The 21,917-nt window shown below is 34.7% G+C and overlaps 1 protein-coding gene and 1 long non-coding RNA gene across 2 annotated transcripts; one reads left to right on the top strand and one right to left on the bottom strand.

Moving 5' to 3' along the window:
• Nucleotides 1–6,770: 6,770 nt before the first annotated feature.
• On the top strand, nt 6,771–20,323 carry LOC124454375. Its single transcript, XM_047005186.1, has 16 exons — nt 6,771–7,115; nt 7,217–7,360; nt 8,118–8,303; nt 9,524–9,667; nt 10,855–11,061; nt 12,595–12,969; nt 13,302–13,498; nt 14,372–14,606; nt 14,868–15,026; nt 15,582–15,614; nt 15,980–16,152; nt 16,611–16,722; nt 17,617–18,026; nt 18,116–18,227; nt 19,076–19,135; nt 19,771–20,323. The coding sequence occupies exons 1-16, from the start codon at nt 6,771–6,773 to the stop codon at nt 19,936–19,938; spliced, it is 3,060 nt and encodes a 1,019-aa protein (XP_046861142.1). The 3' UTR covers nt 19,939–20,323.
• Nucleotides 12,144–12,600, bottom strand: LOC124454377. Its single transcript, XR_006951430.1, has 2 exons — nt 12,444–12,600; nt 12,144–12,381 (listed from the first exon to the last, which is right to left on the bottom strand). It is a non-coding gene; the product is annotated as an uncharacterized LOC124454377 (long non-coding RNA).
• Nucleotides 20,324–21,917: the final 1,594 nt, after the last annotated feature.

Raw genomic sequence — 21,917 nt, forward strand, 5'->3', positions numbered from 1 at the left:
GCTGTGACATGACGACAAGTCCAGTTGCCATGTTTTACATTTGAAACTCCGAACTCGTAGGAAACATTGAATGATCGATACGTTTCATGTTGTAGTGTCAAATTGTCACTAAAAGTCTTGTTGAATCATAGTGAAATGGTAATTTGTTAATTACAATGTTATTCCCCACTTGAGAGTGTTTTTGAAGGATTAGCTTTGGTGATTCGAAAAGTTTTTCTTATGAAAGATACGTTCTTTTAATTGTCATAATGAAAAGGCTCTTCAGAAACAACGTTAGCCGTCAGGCTTTGTAATATTTAAATATTTATTAGCACTCATCTTCGTAAGTACGAAAAGCAACAAACTGTGGATTATTTCTTGACTCCAAATCGACATAGATATATACTTTTGCATTACTTTATATGTTTAATAGAAGTAGACTTTAGAGTTTATAATTACACAAAGAAACAAATTCTATGTTCGTTTTTCAAAGCAGTTCGTTATAATATGGTTAGGCATTACTTTCTTTGACATCCAAATAAAACGAAGTCTTTGGAATAGAGAAAAATATAGTGTATAGGTCTATACAATCCTAATATGATCAGTATAGATACATAAAGGCTATTAATATCTTGTATCTACGATGTATTGAAATATATTTTACAGCTGTCCATTTTTATGCACATAATAATTTACTTCATTGTCTCCTAAATTTTAATCGTCATCTCCTTTTGAGAATTTTTTGAGAATTAAATTTTATCCTGTTGCTTATGTTGTTTCAGTTCCAGTTTCAATTCCATCGCATGGAAATTACTTTCCGAAGGACTTCTCTTTCAAAAGTTTTGAGTAATAATTTAAACGGGATATTTTATCGAGAGCGACATCCAAAGCTAATAACATAACATTATCAAGTTTTTACTCAACAAACGTTGTGCCGATTGCAAATAGCACAGAAATAATGGAATTCAAATCCTTCAAGTCTCACGATTTTCATAATAACACTTTGCCGCCAGTCACTGTGAAAAAAAGTCCTGCTTTCATTGTGGTTAATTCATCTTCAATAATTCTGCCAAGCTTGACAAGTCTTTCGAGCTATAGTCAACGCCACATATTGCAGTCTATTGGTAACACGATAGAGATTAGTTCGTCTAGTATCGTAACGTATGTTGGTAGTGAGAATTTATCAACAGCAGCATTGATGAGCATTTCATCTACGGATCATTCACGTCAAACCTATGATGCTTTTCTAACTGAAAATATTCAAGCGAAAATGGGCCAAATTAGTTCTTCAATTGAAGATTATGATAAGTCACAACAAGCTTTCAGTTTAAGAGTGTCAGAAGCGAACAAAGCTGGCTATGTTTCCCAGAACATGTTTGTGACTTCACTTGTTGTCATGGAGACAAGCAGTTCAACTCCCAGCGTTAAAACAACGCCAACTTTGCAACGATCGTCCAAGAAAAGTTCATTGATAAATAATCCAATTAAAACATACAGTTTAACTGAATCTGGACTAAGTAAGAAAAGTATTAAACCAGGCAATTTTTCATTATTTGATCAGTCTGATACAAGAAATTCTGCTACTGTGAGAGAATCAAAATATGAGAATCAAAGCTCAGCGTCCGAAGAAATTGTACCTTCCAACGTTGGAAAAAGTGCTGACACAGACAACAAGATAAATATGCACATGTCGTCCATTAATAGTTCGTCGTTACGTCATCAAAACCAAACCTTTCATTTACATCAATCTGAAGTTAGCAAAACGAGTGCAAACCAGATCATTACCTCGCTTTTTCATCAATTTGACACCTCTCATCAGATACCATCAAGCTTCGCCATCTCGAAAGATTTTTCGATGTGGTCGCCTTTGATAAACATTAGTATTTCGACAATTGGCAGCACAAACACGATCTTGTATAAAAGTCGTGTTTTAACTATCGTTCCTATATATTCATCATGTTATGTTTCTTATAATATAACCATATCTCACAGAACTTTGTTACAATCAATAAATTCCAACTGTTCAGTCGTGATCCGTCTTCAACTCATAGAGACAATTCTTTGGCGTCTTTTAGTAAAACATCATTGCTAACTACATCAATAAAAAGCATCTTTGATCAATTAACTCAAGCACCATCGGCAACAGAACCGTTGACTACACTACCTGAAAACCGATTGTCAATGTTTCCAAATTCAATTTTTTCCACTGTACATGCGTCGGTCATGAATAGTTCTGGCACAAGAGCAAATGAAACAAAACGCTTAACAACAAGTCCACTGACAGGAATAAACATTGATGTGCACACATCCTACAACAACGAAGTTTCCAAATCTTTTAGTGAAAGAGGAAGATTTTCATCGAACGTCGTTAAAGCACCAAGCTTGATAACAAGTTCTAAAGACTCATTTATGATTTCTGCTACCAGTACATTAGTACCAATATATAGAAGTATTGCCGAGAAAGTAAATGCGAGTACTATGGTAAAAATCCAAAGAACTGAACTTAATCTCCAGTCAATCAGTAAAACATTAAAGTCACGGATCACTAAAGCTACCAACGTGTCAACAAACACGAGTGAGTCAAACCAATATTTAAAAAGAACAAGTACAAATTCAGTCTTTGCAAAGTCTGAAAAAAGAAATGAAGCAAGCATCACTTCTCAATTTGTTGTTGTTAAAAAAACTTTGAAGGAAAACCTTTATGCGAATCAGTCAAATAAAAAGTCGATTTCAACTAGTGTTTTTAAACGACAAAATTTATTATCAACTTCACAACAAACCACTTCGGCAAAATCTCGTTCTCTTTCACAAATGTATTATCCGATAAATACTTCTACATTACCGGCGATCCATGATCGACGATCTGAAAATATTAGTGAAAGCTATTTTATCATATCCTCCGCTATCATTTCGCCAACTCACAAAGTAACTCCATTTTATGATGGCAAGTCTAATCGACGGCATGGATTTGGAAAGGGAAGTACACTCATTCCTGTTGATGGAACATATACACCTCTCACCTTAAAATCATCGTCTTTATTCTCAAGCTCGAACAAATCAATTCAATCGTCAAGTTTAGCTTCAAATTCTGAAAATTACATTGTTTCCATGAAAGCAAAATCAACTAACTCCACAAACCTATTACCAGCTGTTAAGACTACTTCATCAAAAGGATTTAAATTGTCAACTTACAGTACTTATAAAATTACTAGTGGAAAATGGAGCTCAATATATGTTTCAGATGCGCCAAAATCATCAACAATTTTAATACAACCTTTTTCCACAGGTTTCGAAACTTCTTCTAACTCGATTGGTATCGCTCCGTCAAATGCAAGTTTGCAAAGTTTACAAGTGAAAATAAACTCTGCATATCTTAGTTCTAGCCATTCTACAGCTAAACTTAACACACTCCCTAGTTTCTTGAGCGGTTTTACCAGATATTTTATAAACAAGAACTCTACGATGACTTTATTAAACAAGGTCAATACGTCCGTGGAAGCAATAAACAAGACAGCACTAACTAGTGGCTCAATTGTGATTTATGCTTCCGATACATCTGTACCGTTTTATTCAAAGAAAACTGTCGAAGTGAATTCAAGTGCAATGGAAATCCTTAGATCAAGGAATACAACTTCTTATTCAGTAGGTGGAAAATCAAAGTCAATAAACATTTCAGTCACCTTTTTATCATCAGATGCAAACAACTTAAATAAACATTCACGAACAGCAAATACAAATCTTGTCTTTGGGACCACTGAGAGAGTAAATATTGCAAGCACCACACATCTTATCGCCGTTGTTACGACAACCTCAAAAACAAATGTTCGTGATTTAAATGCTTACTCAATATCATCAACTTTCTCAGAAACAAATGTTCATGATTTAAATGCTTACTCAATATCATCAACTTTAACAGAATGGCAAAAATTATCATCAGTTTTACAGCAGGCCACTTTAACAACATCTTCCCTCCGCCATCAAACGAGGATGTGATAAATACTGATACACTAGCTGTAAACTTTGCTCAAACATCTGAAAGTGCAGCTAAAAGTTCTTTGATAATGTCCCCCACGATCCTTTTGACTACGAAGAAAGCAATGTCATCTTATAGAAGCAAAGTAAATCAACTGCATAACGATGGAATTGTTGGAACTCCCAGTTCTCAGGCAACTGTTAAAAACGGGATACTGGTGTCGTCAATTGTTTCTGAGAAGCAAATGTCACCATCAATTTTCAAAAAATCTTCGACAAAGGCTAACAAGTATATGCTGGCAAGTCGTACTGCTCAACGTAATGTAAGTTTACAAAGGGAAGACTACGCAACATTCGTTTACCTCAGCTATTCTTACTTTAAAGATAGCACAAGCTCCAAATTTTCAAGAACTCCTAATCCTTTCGTTAAAGAAGCAAGCAGGACAACGGACTTTACGGGGATTTTGCCACAAGTACATTAATACCATTTAATTCAAAGAGTGCTGTGAAAATAAATTCAAGTACAAAAATGACAATTGAAAGATCAGAGTACGTTACTTCAAATTCTTATTCAATTGGTGTAGTATTGGCATTACCTGTTAACACAAACCTTTCTATACCTCCAAGCAAAAGTTATTCACATCAGCATCTACCAAAAACTAAAACAAGTTCAACAACAAGTACAATTGACAAAAAAATCTTCACCATTGTTGCAAAAGCTTCAGAAAGAAGCATTCTCGTAGATTCTCAGACAAAAAATCAGTATCATCAACTGTATCTGAACAACAAGAATTAAAATCAATATCACGAAAGTTTACTTCAACAAAATATTTTGTCCCTTCACCTACTGGTTATATTAAACCAAGTTCTCATCCCACTCTCATTGATTTGAATGAAAGCGTTTTGTTCGCTACACCATCGTTAAAGAAATGGTTTTTTTCGTCAGATGCGTCTGGAAAATCAACTGTATTGGAGAAAACAAATTCTGATTTCATGTCTTCGCAAAGTTTATCTGAAAAAGACACTTCCGATATCCTTAGCAAGAGTAAATTGACGTCAAAAGTCAATGATCACAGCTTCATTAACGTTGCAGTCAACAACACTCGTATCAAACAAACATCGTCCCCAGGTCTAAACAACACTCATATCAAACAAACATCGTCATCAGGCCTAAACAACACTCAAATCAAACAAACATCGTCACCAGGCCTGTGCTTAGTTAGCTACTCAACGTTGTATGTGACTGAATTTTTTCTTTCAACTTTGGAAGAAGTTTCAGCTTCACAAGTAGAAAAAGATTTCAGCTTTCAGACACCTAGACCATTACAAAAAACATCGACTTCTCCAATCACAAAAGTAAATCATGCGTATACGGAAACCGTACAAGATACATTCTTTCTTCTGTTTACTAAATCCACCAATTTTTATAGAACATCAATGTCTTTGACTTCAGCAAGCATGATGGTAGCTTCTGCACGAAACAATATTCTTCCCAAGAGCGCAAAAAGACTCAATTCATCCACCGTACATCTTGATTTTGAAGCAAACACATTTACACCTCAAACTTTGTCTTCATCATTCATCGAAGCAAACAGAACAAGTGCAATCAAAAACGCAACTTTCAGTGTCGGTAGTACCACTTACCCAACTATCGGATTAGAAGAATCAATCAAAACAGATCAGTCATCCACAGAAAGATCTATAAATGGAAAAAGCACTATGACCATGCACAGATCAAATACCCTTTTTAAATCAATGAAAGCGACATCTCAAACGTCATCTTCTTCACCAATCAAGACAAAAACAACAGTTACAATGAAAAACATGATGTCAAGAAAACGAAGCACCACTGACTCAACTATCGTCTCAGAAACGCAAGTTAACGTCGATCCGTTGTCTTTACAAAATTCTCTCACCACAACGGACATTTTGACGTTTTCTGCACCAAATACACCTTTAGAAACAATGAAATTGAGATCTCAAACTTCATCGTCAACATTTATCGAGGCAAGTACAACGAATACAATGAGAAACATGACATCAAGTATACGAAGTACCACTGAACCACTTGCTGTCTCAGAGACGAAACTTAACGTCGATCCGTTGTCTTTACAAAGTTCTTCTTTCACAACGGAGATTTTGACCATTATTACACCAAATACTCTTTTAGAAACAATGAAAATTGAATCTCAACCTTCTTCATCACGATTTATCGAGGCAAGTACAACGAATACAATGAGAAACATAACATCAAGTACCCTCATTACCACTGACCGTGGTTTCAGCTCAGAGGCTACTGATCCGTCCACAATACAAAGCTCCATCATTGCAACAATCACTTCGAGAATTATTGCATCCAAAAGTCTGGAAACCATGAAATTTAATTCTCAAACTTCGTCTTTACCATTAATGCAGGCAAACACTACAAGTACTATGAAGAATATGATGTCGAGCATACGTCCCAAAGAGCCCATCATCAGCTTTGTTGCATCAATAAACACTGATGAGTCTTCCACTCAAAACTCTTTCACTATAGAATCAAATCATCATAGACAAACCATGAAACTCATATCTCAACCTTTGTTTTCGACATTTCTCATTAAAAATGAAGAAAAAACAGCAATTTTGCGTAATACTGCTGGACAAAGTAGAAGCTCAATTAGCGTGGCTAACGCTAACCATTCATCCACGTATCACACAGTTAGCCAAAATATTCCGTTTTTGTTTCACTCAATGTCCTCTATAACAACTTCTTTTCAAACTATATCAAAGGCTGTTTCTTCAATCAATGCTACGTTCGTTCAATACAAGTTTTGACAATGCCATCAGTATCCACTGCCAAGACAAATGCCAACGTAGCTCCTTCAACTTATGCTACGTCCTTTCCATACAACTTTTTGACGATTCCGTCAGTATCCACAGCCAAGATAAATGCCAACGTTAGTTCCGTTAAAATGTCATCATCGATTACGACAACACAACCACCAATGACAAGAGAAAATTCCATTCTTCTTATTATTTTCAAAATCTCACGAAGCATCGATGTAACCACCAACGCATTTAAATTAAACCTGGAAAGAAGATTATTTGACGTGTACACAAAAGGAAGACTGACTGAAAAACGAAGAAAAAAACGCAATACCTTTCTCGATTCACGAGTAACGGTAGGTTATTAATATCAGTCGGCAACATTACATTTGAGAATACTGTATATATATCTTTACCCATCACCTTGAGGTTGTTGCAATCTTTTACAATGTTGCAGATTCGAAGTATCACAAGAAAAGAAGCGGAAGTAGACGTGAGGTATGTCGTCATTGAAAACAATCGGACATTGTTGGCAGTGGATGCAGCAAGACTAATGAATTTTTTTACTAATGAAAAAATGCGAGAACTACTTGGTTATGAGGTGAGAAATTTAGTTTTCTCTAAACCATGAGCCATTTTTTAAGAGTCACTCTCAAATACAAATGAAACTAATTATTGCCCATGTAAAAATTTGTTTACTTTTGGTCTGAAAATAAGAATATCGCAAAATAAGATCGGAAATTTTTCTAAAATACCAGATATGTAACGAAGAATATTTTTTTGTATGCTAAATGTGATTGGTTCATTCATAGTCACATGACGTAAAATAAATGCAATATGTCCTTCAGGGAAACAAGAGAAAAATTGTTGCCCGCCAGGAAGACAAGTGAAATTTTTTCCCACACATTTTAATATCATAGCAAATAGGCAACCATTTAGGAGAAAAAACTAAAAAAAATCATTCCTCGAGCTTATTAAGCGACGAAATTCATTTATTCACGGGAAAAATTATTCAGAAAACACTTGGAAATCAACCAAACATGCAGGGTTCAGCCTTATGGCATTATGAAACAAAATTTCACCGGACGAATCTCTCCCGAATGACGTTAATTTTACAATGAAGAGCTGTCAAAATGTATGATACTTTTTCCTATGCAAAAAAAAACTTAATTTACTTCCACTTGTGAAATAGCGAGTTTTGTTTTCCTAGTGTCTCCTGCAATGTTTCCCCGGACTTCGCCTCGGGAAACAATGGGACTTTTGTAAACAAAACTCACTTTTTCCCTCTAGAGCATACATTAAGTGTACAATGTAATATACATAGCTTTATAACTTCTAGTTTTTTCAATTTTCATTAGGTTATAACACGTCCTATACCGGCACCAACAATTTCTCCCGACATTCAATTCGTTTCAATGTTGGTAAAGACGGATGCACAGAAAAATCTTACGCTTGAATCAGTGAAGATGGAGTTCGAGAAAAATTTAGCAAGATTTTACAAAGTGCTCGTCAATATTCCTGAAAGCAATGTGGTTGAAACCAAGGTAAATATGACGACAACATATACGGGTTACATGCCGAATTAACACAATTTTCGACATATTTTGCAACGAAAACAAACATGTACCGAATCTTTTTGGAGATTTATTTTTCATCAGCATTTTGAAAGTTGTCAGATGTACATTTTATGATTTTATGATGTTTTGTTTCTCATAAAAATAATTTCAATATTCTTACACTCGCATAAAATTTTGAAAATCATTTGGGAATCCCACGATTCACACGCACACATCATTTGGAAATCCTACGATTCACACGCACACATCATTTGGAAATCCACGATTCACACGCACATCATCTGGGAATCACACGATTCACACACACACATCATTTGGGAATCCCACGATTCACACGCACACATCATTTGTGAATCACACGATTCACACGCACACATCATTTGGGAATCCTACGATTCACACGCACACATCATTTGGGAATCACACGATTCACACGCACACATCATTTGGGAATCCCACGATTCACACGCACACATCATTTGGGAATCCCACGATTCACACGCACACATCATTTGGAAAAAGACATAACTTCAGGAGTTGATGTCTTGAAAACTTCCATCACTTTAGGACTCACACACTTTCCTTCCCTATTAACTTAAGGAATTCACTGACGTTCTAGAATTTTCCATTACTCAAGGAATCACAGATTTTTCCTTTCCTATTAACTTAAGGAATTCACTGACGTTCTAGAATTTTCCATTACTCAAGGAATCACAGATTTTTCCTTTCCTATTAACTTAAGGAATTCACTGACGTTTTAGAATTTTCCATTACTCAAGGAATCACAGATTTTTCCTTTCCTATTAACTTAAGGAATTCACTGATGTTCTAGAATTTTCATTACTCAAGGAATCACAGATTTTTCCTTTCCGTTAAAAAGTAGCTTGCAGTCCAGATACTACATGTAAATTTTAGATTACCAGCATCAACTTTAACTTAAAAATTGTTGGTTTTACAAGCAATGGACACAAAATAGTTGATTTTCAGAGAAAGGAGTAAAAATAAGCTAACTACGCCACTGCTCTTAGCTTGCATCTCAATTTTTCACAAGAAAGTGAATGTTTATCATATTCAAGCTGAAAAACGATTCTATTCTTCAATAGAATTGTTAGCGATGTTTCTCCGCACTGTTTCCTGTCTCGATTATTTTTTTGTTACTAATTTGCTTGATATTTGATGGTTTTTAGATAACTCATCTGTACCACGATGAATTTAATAGAACGTACATTGAGTTTTCGATCAGTGTAAACAACATTCCCGTACAGCGTGAACAGATCCTGAAAGCTTTTGGCCTTACTCCCGATCAATTATCTTCGGCTTTGTCCCAAAGGGTATGTCTTTTACATCATAAATCATACGCATTGATGCATGAATTTTTTAAATAAATTACACGGTTTCACTGATTGGCTATCAGCAAAGATTCTATGCTAGTACACAAAAACATTAATATTAAACATTAATATTAAAACATTAATAAGATGACTACCACTAAGGTTGTCAAAACGTCAGTCAACAACAACAAAAACAGTCCTTCTCAGGACTATACCAACCTGGACGATGTGCATTTACAAACATGAAACATTAATATTGTTAATTAATAAGCCCTTAATGACCGAGCGCGAGGTCTTTACGGATAAATAACGGGCCGAGGTGTTTTACTCCTCATTATATGCAAACTGAAATCTAGTTGCTGGGCCCTAGTTACACTGGAAAATAAATGTTGAACTAATGATTACCCTGCACTTTACAAAAAAATGTTCGCATTTCATACTAAATTTCAAGAATTTTTATTACTGCTCATTTTACATGTTTGTAAATGATGATCGTCCAGGTTAATAAAGTCCTAAGAAGGACTGTTTTTGTTGTTGTTGACTGACGTTTCGACAACCTTAGCGGTAGTCATCTTCAGAGTCAAATGAGGAGTAAACGTCAGGTTAGCCGTATTTGTTATCTGGTTCTTACGTCATTGTATCATCATTTACAAACATGTAACGATACTCCCGGGCTCAAATCATTTACTTTACTGCTCATTTTCTTAAAAAATTCAGCATGGCAGGAACTTGTTTCGCCATACCCTCTTAAATGATATGTGTACTCACTGATTTTATTTTATCGCTGCGCAAATTTGTTAGCACTGTACATTATAAAATAAAACAATAAAACGCGTGCGATGATTGGTCTAGAGCCGTGTTTGTATTATCAAGTGCAAAACACATCTGAGCTCAACCAATCAAATCAATCAAAACAATCAATCAGTCAAAGAGAATTTGCAAATCGGTCACGAATACATTTTAGAGGAAAAATTAAATGTCTTTTTCCCATTATTGTTGTTTTATAAAAGAAATAAAAGATGTTTTTCGTATTCGCAATGGCTTATGCAAACCTCGTAGACGTTTGTGAGAACTCTCGAGCATGTACAACAAGGTCTCCTCTGTTTATATAAGCCAGTGCAAACACAGTAAAGATGTTTTATTTCTTAATTAAAATTACATATGTTGCATTTTATTAATTTTCACAGGTTTTGGTCCTACCATATATTCCAGAAAATTTACAGCCTACTGAGAAAGATAAAATTGTTCAAAACATGCAGATCAACAATGTCTCAAATTTAACAACAGTGAAGCAAGATATATCAAATAAACTTGCAAGGGTGTATGTCCAAGCGCGTTTAGCTTCGACAAGAAGAAAACGGAGAAAAAGAGCTTTAGGGAGCATCGATGCTGTGGTGAGTCACCACACTTGTCTTTGTTGAAGGAAAAAAGATATTAATGAATGCACATAGAAATACAAGGAGCCTGTGATTCATTGTATTCTGCATATATTACATAAATTAAACAGCCTGTGTGTTTAGGTGATGATATTATTATCATAAGAAATGTTTTTCGTTGTGGTCCATAAATTGGTAGTTCAACCACGATGTAATGCTCGATAGAATAAGTTTAAAATAAAATGGGCTTGAATGAGTGAGGTTTAAATGAGGTTTAAATGAGGTTTAAATGAAGTTTAAATAAATGGGTTTAAATGAGTTTAAAATGAAACGTTATTCAAAGCTTGAAGTTCACTTCAACTTTGAATAACGTTTATTTCCCTTCATTTGTATTGTTCAGAAAAAAAAGTTTTATTAATTATTACTAATATGGGATGAGTGAAAACAATTAAATAATGTTAATTACACTTGACCAATATTCAAAAATAACCCTTGCAGGCTAAGATTTGCGAAAAAGACAAGCTAATATCTATGATTTCTGCTTTATAAGAAGTTCAGAAGATCTTGTATATCTTATTGACTTGTTAGGCGAACTCTTCCATCCGTATACAATGTTAATTTAACCAATGTTACGTTAATCTTTATGAGATGAATCCATATTAATTTTGGTACACTGTACAACCTAAGCTTGTTGTGTATTCTGAGCTTGTATGATAATTAATGTATGCTTCTCATATTTAATCCGACACCGTAGCAACAATGGTTTAGAATATCCAATTGTGTTGTTTTAAAATCATCGTAATAGAAAGAATAAATGATTCTATTCTTTGAATGCATTCCTACCCATTAAAGATAAAGGTTTGGCAAATTTTCTTCATTTTAAATTTTAATTTGGTGGTGACCATTCATATTTAAATGTTAGACTTGATTATTGTCCACATCTCATGTTTACTACGTAAAGCTTTCCATGGAGAATGATTATGTTCCATTGATCTAGGTTTGATTTTAAAATGAAACACGTTAAACCGTACAAACCTCGATCATTGCCTTCGTTTGAAACGGGCCTCTAGCATTAGCTTGATTTCATTGATATGCCATTCTTTCGTGTAGAAACTTTGACCATGATGTAAAGCGACATAACAAGAAAGTTTAAAGAGAAATTACGTGTTGTATGAGAAGTAATATAAGACTTCACAACAGACAAATATAATAGACAATACAACGTTCTGTATTTCTTTCTTTCTTGTCTGCACAGTCGTAATCAGCCAGATTATTTCGTTTAGTTGTATGCCAATATTTTTAGTGTCTCTCACTGACACATTGTGAACACAAACCATTCTTAAAGGAATGATTATTATTTACACTACAGGAATATAATATGAAGTTTCAGACGTGCTTACCAACTGCCAGTTTGCCTTTACCAAAACGCCTCCGAATCTAAAAGCATATAGATATGTGTCTTAACTTCCGCTAAAACAAGCGCTTTGTGCTCGTATAAAATTATCAATTATGAATTTTTTTGAAAAATTAAAATAATCGTTTATTCCTTAGATAATTGAACTCAAAAGACTTCAGGATTCAACTGTTGACGTCATTTATTACATCACTGATGCAGGAACCATTTTGAATGCGACTTACGCAACTGTAGTTTTGAAGAATCTCAATATTGCTGCGATGTCATCCATAACTGCTCCTTACACTGTGAACTCGATCCCAGCCCCTCTAAACTCTACGCTCATCGCTACTGCTTCTATCGATGATGACTATCCATCTTGGTTTCTTCCTGTCGTCATTTCTAGTTGTTTCGTGTTCATTTTAATTGTTCTTTTCCTCATATTGTGTTGGAGATGGAAGAAAGGAGCGCCTTCAAAGAAAGTAATACCAATAATTGAAAATACCGTTCATGGACATGAGACAATACCCAAAGTAAGTCAAGCTTTAAACTCTTAGTGAATGATATTTTATGCTATGATATGTCTTGGTAATATACAAGAAAAAGTTTCTCAATTTTGATTGGTTTAGAGCAATGTGATTTTCACTAAATAACATCGTGAAAAAGAAAGACCAGCGGAAACTTTTTTAAAAAAATGCTCCTTACTGTTTGGTCGAGCAAAGAAGTTGTCGTAGATCCAATCATAATAAAACATTTCAAAGGCTGGAAAGTTAAATAATTAAGTTAATTAAATTAAATAATTAAACAAGTCTAGTCTTTGTTGTTGTGATTTACGTTACAACTAAGCTCGGTTGTTGTTCTACAGATGATTTATGCAAGTGATCCAAAGCCACAAACTTCCAGTTTACGTCATCCGCCATCTTTACGTATCAACACGTCACTTACAACAGAAAAAAATGGCGACGAAAACCGTCTACAACTTCGACCAATCATCGAAAAGCCCCTTCTTAGAGAGGATTCTTTACGAAGGAAAGTTGGAAGTCGGGAAAGCATAAGCACAAGGTTTGACTTTACTTTATTTGAAAAATTGTAATTGATACTGAACTGTGTTTTGGGTCTCCTCGCTTCTGCAAAACATTGTATTATGGTCAATAGCAAAACCCCTTTATACATTAAGGATTATGTTTGTTGTCATATGTCTTGTTATAGGTTGTATTATACTACTTATTGTTATGTATGTTAATGATATAGCTATATTGATATGTATTTTAATACTTTAAAACAACGTAATGGATTCTGTATTGAGGAATACAAAACTTAGTCAATAGAGCACTTTCAATTACGTGCAATAGTACTTGCGGTAAAAAGCTAAGAAATCTTTTGAAAAATTTTTTAAAACGCTTGGCCTTGCGTCAGTAATGTTCAAAAAATCCACTACTTCGTAGATCGCAATTGAGAAGAAATCTTTACAGTGGTTCTTGTGGGGTTTTTGTGGTTTGAAATTAAGATTGTAATTTCTAAAAAACAATAACGTGGCTGTCACAACGTTCTCTTAAAGTTAAGACAATTAAAGTCCATCTTTGTATAATAATTTTCAACTATATCATGTTGGGTACTATTATTTACATCATGTTGCACATTTCATGATTATTTCAACTATATTTAATGAAACAGATTGAGCAATCAATGAATCCAATGATTAATTAAAACAACAACCATACACACCATAGGAGCTATCATTTCTGGGAAGGGGGCGGTAAATATTTTACCCAACTCACAATGAAAGTTCCAACATATTTTTAGCCGACTAACGTTTAAAAATTTCCCAACCTTTTAATCTTCAAAATTTTTAGCGAAGAGCAGCTGCCCCCTGCCCCCCTGTCGTGCACGCCTAATGATACGACTACGTACACTACTGTCTTGTATTTGAAATAGAAGTAATCCAGTGTTTAAAGAAGAAGTGAGTGAAGTAGAAAGTACAGATGAAGTGAGCAGTACAGACCGGACGCACTCTTTTACTCAAGATAAAAAGCTTGAGACTCCACGAAAAACAATGAACCCTCCGTCCATCTTGGAGACTGTCGCCTCTGACAGGGATGGAGATAGTGAAAGTGACGAAGAAGTCAAAACTTCTGGAAAAAGCAGTAATTCAAATAGAAAGGACAATAAGGTAGATGTACAAATACTCGATACTTTGAAATGAGTGTTTTATTTGTGACATTTCTTAGTAGATGCAATGACACTTATAAATTAATTGTATTATGTGCTTTGGTGAGGTTTATCTACAAGTTATTACATCACCCAGATCTTCTAATTGATTGGATGAACTTACAATTTTCTATCGTCATTTATAGATCTTCTGTTTTATTGCATGAAGTTGCTATTTCCAATTTTTACATATTTGACATGTTTTTATTTTTCATTTTGCTAGTACTCTGCAGGAGTCTTCGCGCCTATTGCGATCATGAGTGACACCGGTTCCACGGAAAAGCAGCCCCCGGTTAGATTTAGAACAAGCGTTCAACCCACGTCCATTTTGCCTACACTGGACCTAAGACAAACATCTCTTGTCGGAAGGATCATTGAAGAGGTACTATCATGTCAAAGTTAAGATAAAACTGTCTTAAAAAAACTCGTTTAAGATTGAGTCAACATAGTTAAAATTTCCCCTTTTCAAATTTACGTCAGTTAAATCCATAACATATGTGAGTTTGTCCATCACTGTTCATAATTTAAAGAATCGATTTACTCTGAAGTGCTTCCATGCAGTATTTTGCGTTTTCATCCAAATTTTAAATCTATCATTTCACTGTTTATTCGTGGCAATAGCATAAATTACAGGCCACACCTGCGCGATTTTTGCAATGTTGCAATAAATTGGCAATGACTTCAATTCAACGCAAAGAGTCTCATATCGGACACAATACGGCTAATACTGTTGTTTACAATAGTTTCCTTGCTTTGTTGTAGATTTGTGTGATTTGTAAACATTAATGGCGTCGGCAAACATGCCTATAACCTGATGTGATAGTACAAATTATACCCGAATAAATTTTTGCCAATATGACGATGATTATCAGCGTTGTTAATGATTTTAATTGAAAACTGATAAACTTTTGTTATTACGTGTGTTTACGCTCTTTAGGAGGACTCCATTCAGCAAGAGATAAAAACCAAGGTAGGCAATAACGAATTTGATTTATGTGACAGCTTTTATGTAATATTCGATTAATTAGAATATTACTTTTTGCTTGTGGATAGATTATTTTCAATGAATAAATGCTATAGAGTTTAGTTATAGAGTTCAAATCATCGCAAGGCAACATAGTATTTTAAGCTGTTGCACAGCTGAGCAAACTCAGCTTATTTTACGTCAACGAAAATATGAAAATTCTATTCAAAAATATTACTTCATTAGATTTGCCACAGCATGTCACTTTGCCCATGTTTTTTTTCATATTTTGTCAAAATTTCCGAAAATTGAGAAAGTTAATGAAATAAACGGCGTCTCTCCTAAAAATGAAGTTGTTTTTTTGATTGCAGGCCGACATTGAAAGATGGCGAAACAAACAAAGACAACGTGAGAAGTGGTTAGGAGAATCTAGATCTAAATCAAGAACAAAAAAGAAAAACTTCATGGGAAAGAAATCCTGGGGACGAGCTCAACGAGAAATCGGTGCCGTGCTTGATCCGTACGGCATGCAGCCTATTGTCAGGTGGGAATGAGTGATTTAATTTAATACACTGTTATGCAGTCGTGAGATAACGCTCTTGCTTAATTAGTCCATGTAGAAAACGCTAAACACAATCTAAAGAATATTGATGAACGTGAAGTATTATGAAATGTGCTATCCTATGTGGCCTTTAAGTATTTATAATGAAAAGAAAAAACGACTTTCGAGTTTGATTCGACCATGAGAATTACTGTAGCTACGTGAATTCTTGTTTGATTTAAAATAATGGAGGGAGTGCTGGATAAAATTCTTGTCTAAAATTCATTCTATGATCTATAAATAAAATTTTCAAACGTAACTAGCCATTATTGCGTATACAACTATTTAGCAAGATGTAAACTACGACGATTTATAAACTAGGTTCATAATTTACATTCAGATACATAGCTAATTTATTAGTTGTTCAGTCAAATTTCTGATCCGATTGGACTGTCTTACAGAAATTCACGTCGCAAGTCACGTCGTAAATACAACATGAAAATGGTCACAACCGATGACGAAGGTAGCGTCGAACTGCAAGGATTCAAGAAATTATCTGATGTTGAAGAAAAGGTGACGAAAACTATCTCAAAAAGATTCTTACGGCTAAGTTATGTATATGCAGTCGAAATGTAATGCCTCAAATAGTTTCATTTGTTGTTGTAAAGCTTAGCGCAATTAAAACGCACACAACATGTTCACTCAACATGCGTTCAACATTGTAGAGTCAACATGTTGAGAGCCATTGCACACCCTGTTGAGTGGTGTTGAGTTGTGTTGAGTTGTGTTGAGTTGTGTTGAGTTGTGTTGAGTTGTGTTGAGTTGTGTTGTTGTATTGAATTGTGTTGAGTTGTGTTGAGTGGTGTTGAGTTGTGTTGAGTTGTGTTGAGTTGTGTTGAGTTGTGTTGAGTTGTGTTGAGTTGTGTTGAATTGTGTTGAGTTGTGTTGAATTGTGTTGAGTTGTGTTGAGTTGTGTTGAATTGTGTTGAGTTGTGTTGAATTGTGTTGAGTTGTGTTGAGTTGTGTTGAGTTGTGTTGAATTGTGTTGAGTTGTGTTGAGTTGTGTTGAGTTGTGTTGAGTTGTGTTGAATTGTGTTGAGTTGTGTTGAATTGTGTTGAGTTGTGTTGAGTTGCGTTGCGTTGTGTTGAGTTGTGTTGAGTTGTGTTGAGCTGTGTTGAGTTGTGTTTGTGTTGAGTAGTGTTGAGTTGTGTTGAGTTGTGCTGAGTTGTGTTGAGTTGTGTTGAGCTGTGTTGAGTTGCTTTGAATTGTGTTGAGTTTTGTTGTGTTGTGTTGTGTTGTGTTTAGCGTTGTTGAGCGTTAAACTTCTTCAAACTTTTGACTCAACATTTTCTTTGTTCAAAGCTCATCGATGCGTGCCTAAACATTGTTTAGTGCGTTTGAACAGCTCAGTTAACAATGTTGAGCTAACGCATACAACATAGCTTAACTAAATTTAATTATTGTAGTCTACAACTGCTGAGCCCGAATCTGATTCTGATGGTAACATTAGTAAAGCCAGGGAAAGATTAATTACACTCATTGACGAGGCTTTCACATCAATCAAATCATCGTCAAATAAGCACACGTCAGATGTAATCGACAAGGTTGATGGAGAGAAGAAAAATGATTTACCAAATCCATCATTAAATCAACCCTTAGTTGACTTTACTCCTGCACTTACCGAACCACCTCCTTCTCATGGTCGTGCATCGGTTTCACCAGCAAGACATCGAAGACGATTTATGAACCCTCAAAGTGTTCATGAGCCATACCATCACGGTAATATGGGAGGTGTTTCTCGCTCCAATCCTCCTCCTCTTCTACCGGTGGCAACAAAAAATCCCCTCGTTATATGGGATCCTGTTGATGAGCAAAGGTTTGTTTTGATAAAGTTGTCTGTTGTCAGTTATGCTTGAGAAGGATGTGTTTACACTAATTAATTTTTATTATTTCGCTTCAATGTAGGGCGCTTAGCCAATCAGCATACAGGCCTAGGTCTGAAAGAAATCCATACACATATACAGATGCTTCTGGTCAACTCTATTTCACGCCTGTACAACAGACTACTGATGGAATGGTATGAAATAATATTCATTACCGAAAGATCAAATGTCCCTGTTTTCTCCTTATTTTACATTCAAGAGCACTTTGTATGAGCCAACCTTGTGTTGACCGTATTGTATTCTTGAAAAGAATGTTGTGGCACAAATTAGGCTGCTGTCTTTGTTCTTAATTTGATTTGTTACATCTTTTCATGACATAAAGGTTCGTTAATTCAAAAGTATTTATGCAATGGTTAAAAATATGTTAAGCTTTTTATTTTGTCTCGCACGTTCAATTGCTTTGACTAAAACAGTAAATAAATGAACTGTTAATTACTACTGAATTATTTTTTAAGATGAACCTCATGATCGAATATTGATAAAATGTTTTGATAAATCAAAAATTTATCATATAGTGAAAATTCATGAAGAAATCATTAGATTTAGTTTTACCTTTTTGAAAAGTTTCAACAAAACATTACTACAACTTAAATTCGTTAAAAAATGTCTCGAGGTCTTTAGCCCTTTTATTTATACCATTTTCAAGAGAATATCAAATCACTTTCATCTTACAACATGATGTTTCCCCCTATTAAACAAAGATTTGATGGAAAATTCAATATTGCCTAAGACGTTGAAACTTTCTTCATGATCTTTTCTCAATGAACACATGGGCAAAACGAAATTAAATTGATTCGTTTTCATTGAATGAAATTGATAAAAAACGCGATATTCTCCAACATACAAACATAAATTACTTCCTTACTATCCAAAATTTTATTATGCATATATATTACAATAATAATTGTGCCTACCTGTGTAGTGTACTCAACATTACTGTGCTTCTGAGTAGACTTTCAAAGATATTTTTTGTTCTCTACAGGGTGGTCTTATTTGGTCTCCTTACGCTACTGAATACGCTATGGAGAATTTTTATAGAGATGTAAGTAAGTCTTGCATGATTGTCACAAAATTGAGAAATTAAATGTTTTATTTGGTTTTTAAAGAGCACAAGAGATTCAACATCTTTGATTTCAAACCATGAAATATTTCTTTTATTCATTAGAATTTTATGTAATTCATAATTTAGTACATAGCAAGCAACTGGTATTTGGTATTTTTTGCGACACCTTAGTAATTCAATTTTATTTTGCATTGAGGTCACTGTCAACGAATCTCTTCTTATATTTCAACGGCAAAATACTTTACTAATGATTAAAGCGCATACCTTTTCCGCTATTTAGAACAGTTTTACGGCTGACTTAGTATGTATGACCTTTTTAGTTCTGCACGCATTTGAATGATTTTCAGAATGAAAAGTTGCCTCTCCATTGTAGATTTTTTCGATAAAAATTATTCTGAGAAATGCTATTCGTTATCAATTGTATTGTCCGCAGGCAACTGCTTAACTTTAACTACTGTCGACTTTACAGTGAAAATAAAAACACATGAAGAAATAAACACATGTCTTTATGTTTCCGTTTGTATCACAATGAAATATACGCGCTGCGACCGCCATCTTTATTGATACGTCATTTGCAATAAACACATGCCTATTTTCCCGCTGGTTTCTTACAGAGAGAAATTCCCACAACATTTGGTTCAACAACCGCTACTTTAGTGGATGTGCCAAACGATGAAGAGCCTGGGACGAAAACAGGTCAATCTGCGGAACCACTTGTCCAAGCAATTAAAAAGGAACTTTTTCGTTTAGCTTCTGGAAAAACTCCTGTTAAACACTTGTAGTTTGAAAATATTTAGTTAATTTACACATTTGTTATAAGTTAAATACTTGAATCATAGTTGCATATGTAATTTTTGCACTTTATATAAGATTAATTTTGAATCAGTTTACAAACGTTCGATCCTACAATGATACTAAATACTTTCAGCTTATGATCGTAGGATCCATTGTAAGAAAAAATACCTTGCAGCCATAGGCTCAATTTAAATTCAAAATATAAAACATAACAAAGCCATTAGTTATAGAAATTTTAATAATGATGATATTATAAAATTTTGATGGTCCGAACAAATTTATTTGGGGGTATTGGCAACGTACATTGCTGAATGTCATGATCGCCAATGTATATGAAAACCAATAAATTATTTGTTAACACATTTTAAAAAAGTGTCAATCTATTCGCACTGGGAATGCTGGCCTGAAAATTTCAGTCTTGCTAGGGTATATACAGTGCTGTAGAACTAAATTTATCAGAGGGGGGGGGCTCTCTTGACGAAGTTGAAGTCATGAAATTATGAAAAACTACCCATTTCAAAGGTAGAAGGAGGGCTCCTCCCCCAAGCGCCCCACCCCCCACACTTCTACAGCACTGGGTATATTTCATAAGCTAGAAACGTTTCGTTTCGGGGGAGTGAGCAAATATAGAAAAACTTGTAATGCAAGACTAATTAAAGGCAGGCTGGATATGTAACTTGTTGTATCTGTCATTATATATAGTTCAAATTTTGCAGTTTATATAAAAATGTTTCAGGCACACAACATTTTTCATTCGTAATTGTACAATGTCACGTGTAAGGAAAAGAGCAAACAATGAAGTGTCTGTGAAGTGATTTGTGAATATTCATGGCAGCAATCATTCCCATTGGCAGTAGATTGTAGATGCATGGAAACAAAAAATTGGTATTTCACGAAGACAAAATGAAACTAACTTTGATATAATTCACTATTCAAAAATCGTTTTATCGATTTCTTAAAGAATTATGTAAATATTTGCTCTTTATATCTATTTGCATCATAACTAATAATATAAATGTTTGTTTTCTCTATCGTTTCTTATATTTCTTGACACAGGAATACACTCTATAACTCTAAGTTCCTTTTTTCTTTCATCCAACGATTTCACATGGTCTTCCAGGCAATCGAGAGCAAATATAAGAGCGCTTTCTTTTTATATTTGCAGCAAGATTCCGTACTTTTGTCTCCATCTTCCGCAAAGACCGAAGGAATTCAAACTTGTCTTGGTTTTTATTCACTTTCATACCTGAGGGGTCGTCATGACTTAGTGGGAACGATTCGCGCAGCGGCAAAGCCTTTACAAGATTGCCTACAGCCTCGTAGTAACCGTTTGCTTGGAGGTCATGTCTTCGCTGCAATGCCTTTGCTTCAACTTCAAAATGAAGAAGAGTGATTCCTAAAAAGGCGACTAACAACCGAGAATTCATTATTTCCCTTTTCAAAAAATGAATTACCAGAAACTCCTTATCTGTTTTGTTCTTCTCTGTCGAAACACAGAATGAACACGCTCAAATTTGGAATTGAATTTCGCCCCTTTAAATACATTATCAATTGAGCATTATCTTCCCTGATTATTTTCTCATGAATCAGGAATGAAGTATTTATAGATAAGCAAGCGCTATATAATTTCGATAATGAACACAAAAGGTATGATAACTCAATGCGGAGGAAGTTTGAATGAACTTTGCATACGCACGATCATCATTTCGCCATGAGAAGCCAGAAAATGGCTCGTTTGACGATAAGAAACAAGACCGTGCTGGCGCATCGATAAAAAAGAATAATAAGCAGCTGATTTTCAAGTCATAATACAATACGCTTCAGCATTTACAAGCGATTCCAACAAATGAAATTTTGCAGCTGTTTCCTCTATTTTATGTAAAACCCCAGCCCTCGTTTCATAGTCTCGAGCTCTCATTTTGGCCTAACACTTTTATACATTGTTGCCTTGTATGCTAATTTTGCT

This window comes from Xenia sp. Carnegie-2017, unplaced genomic scaffold (assembly GCF_021976095.1).
Source record: "Xenia sp. Carnegie-2017 unplaced genomic scaffold, XeniaSp_v1 HiC_scaffold_3, whole genome shotgun sequence".
NCBI lineage: Eukaryota > Metazoa > Cnidaria > Anthozoa > Malacalcyonacea > Xeniidae > Xenia > Xenia sp. Carnegie-2017.